Genomic DNA, 2209 nt, shown 5'->3' with positions numbered 1-2209 from the left:
TGTGTGTGTGTGTGTGTGTGTGTGTGTGTGTGTGTGTGTGTGTGTGTCTCTCCAGCTGATCCTCCCGGAGTGCATGAAGCTGCTGCCGGTCTACCTGAACTGTGTGCTGAAGAGTGACGTCCTGATGCCGGGAGCCGACGTGTCGTTGGACGACCGGGCTTACCTGAGGCAGCTGATCAGCGGCATGGACGTCTCAGAGAGCCACGTCTTCTTCTACCCCCGCCTGCTGCCACTGGTGAGGCCACACAGCAACACGGAGGCGTGCTCTCCTGGAGGGTTTCGGTCATGAATTATTTGGCCCGGTACCAAAGCCCAACGTACTGACAAACTTAAAATAGCATCAGCTGTGTGAGAATAATCACATTTTAGATCGGGCAGAAGCATTTCTGTGTTAATCAAAGAGGCGAGCCTCGTATGAATCGTATGTAGATTCATAAAAACAAGAGTTTGCTGCCCTCTATTATCAGACTCAGGAGGATAATAGCCTGTGTGTTATTCATAATACTGTATTCAAACCAGATGAAAATACATCTGCATAATTATGCTCTCGTAGAACAAAGAAGCAGACACGGGGCTTTCTTTTTGATGATGATGCTTTTGAACTTCCTCCATCACAACTATTTTTATCATGAGAATGCTCCACAGTGTGTACTTCTCTCATGCTAAGTCTGGAGCATTGTTGACTTAACAAGCTCTGTGGTGTTCTGCATCACACTTGTAGACTTTGGGAGCATGTCTGCTCATGTCTTTACACTTCGGTTGAAGCCCCGACAGTAGTGGTGTGCTCAGCTTAACACCTGCATGCTTTGCACACTCTAGTGTTCAAACTGTGAATACAAGAAAAGACCGTTGTGAGAAGAGAAGATGCTGCTTTGTGCTATACTCCCTCAAGTCTCTGCTCATGTCCGCCAGTAAAACTAACATGTTCGTCTACTTTTGGACTTTCAGACGAAGTTTGAGAGTGGCTCGTTGCCGGTGGCGGTGAGGGACTCTGAGGAGAGGCTGTCTAAAGGCGGACTTTACATCCTGGAGACGGGACTCCACCTCTTCCTGTGGGTGGGAGCCAGCGCTCAGCAGGAGCTGCTGGTCAGCATCTTCGGCACGCCGAGCTTCAGCCAGATAGACCCGAGCTTGGTGAGATGCTTGTTGACGCTTCATCCTGGTTTTTGTTTATACGTTACACAACTCTTTGCTTCCAGTTTCTGTCCGTTCACTTCATCAACTAGTCATGTGATGGACTGAATATGAAACGTTTAAAATATTCAATTTTCTGTTTCAGACAAGTCTGCCAGTGCTGGACAACCCCTTCTCTCAGAGACTGAGGGAGATCATCGAATCCTTCAGAGCACAGAGATCACGATACATGAAGGTAAACGTTCTCTTTTCTTTGTTACCTCTCTGATGTCTTTCAGTCCGACCGCTTTGTGTCCCTCTTCCGTTTTGTCTCTTATTTGATGCCTCATTTAGATTATAATTTTCTACAAATCACGTTTCAACACTTGAAAAATAATAATTGTTAGTTTCTGCTTTACTTGCCAGTTCTTCATACTCTACTGTACGGAAACATTAAGGTGTGATTCCCTCCTCTTTAACTCACGCGAGCTCGCTCTCACTCACTCCTGTCTCCTCTACTGTTTGCAGCTGATGGTGGTGAAACAGGAAGACAAATCCGAGCTGATATTCAGGCACTTCCTGGTCGAGGACAAGAGCGCCAGCGGGGGAGCGTCATACGTGGACTTCTTGTGTCACATGCACAAGGAGATCCGCCAGCTTCTCAGCTAGGCCTACACCCCCCACACCTCCACCTGTATGATTCCCCCCCCTCCCCCTCCCCTCGGTTCACCCTTCCTTGTGAAAGAAAGCGCTTTATCTTTTTTTTTTTTTTTTTTAACCTTTGTAAGTGAATGTGTGTGTGTGTGTGTGTGTGTGTGTGTGTGTGTGTGTGTGTGTGTGTGTGTGTGTGCGCATCTGATGTTAATAGAGCTTTACTCTGCCTCAATTCTACTGCTCCAATACAGCAGGAGCAAAATAACTGGCGAGGGAGGGCAATGTATATAATACATTATATAATGTATACAAGTGAACCGATATGTATGCAACTGAATGAGTGAGTGAAGGAGACGGCTGGTGTGAGTGAGTGAGTGAAGGAGACGGCTGGTGTGAGTGAGTGAGTGAAGGGGACGGCTGGTGTTAGTGAGTGAGTGAAGGG

At 47.1% G+C, this 2209-nt stretch overlaps 1 protein-coding gene across 4 annotated transcripts in view; it reads left to right on the top strand.

Moving 5' to 3' along the window:
* sec24c (SEC24 homolog C, COPII coat complex component) overlaps window positions 1–1889 on the top strand; it is a 14262-nt gene extending 12373 nt beyond the window's left edge. For all 4 annotated transcript variants that reach the window (XM_031843458.1, XM_031843457.1, XM_031843456.1 and 1 more), the window contains 4 exons: window positions 56–235; window positions 949–1134; window positions 1280–1369; window positions 1642–1889. In XM_031843458.1, the coding sequence (XP_031699318.1) occupies window positions 56–235; window positions 949–1134; window positions 1280–1369; window positions 1642–1782 (597 nt within the window). In that variant the 3' untranslated portion in view covers window positions 1783–1889. The remainder of the gene's footprint in view (window positions 1–55; window positions 236–948; window positions 1135–1279; window positions 1370–1641) is intronic.
* The last annotated feature ends 320 nt before the right edge of the window (window positions 1890–2209 follow it).

This window comes from Anarrhichthys ocellatus, unplaced genomic scaffold (assembly GCF_004355925.1).
Source record: "Anarrhichthys ocellatus isolate YVR2014 unplaced genomic scaffold, GSC_Weel_1.0 scaffold4, whole genome shotgun sequence".
Classification (NCBI taxonomy): Eukaryota; Metazoa; Chordata; class Actinopteri; order Perciformes; family Anarhichadidae; genus Anarrhichthys; species Anarrhichthys ocellatus.
Note: the sequence above shows the minus strand (reverse complement) of the source record. Positions and strands in the feature narration are given on the sequence as shown.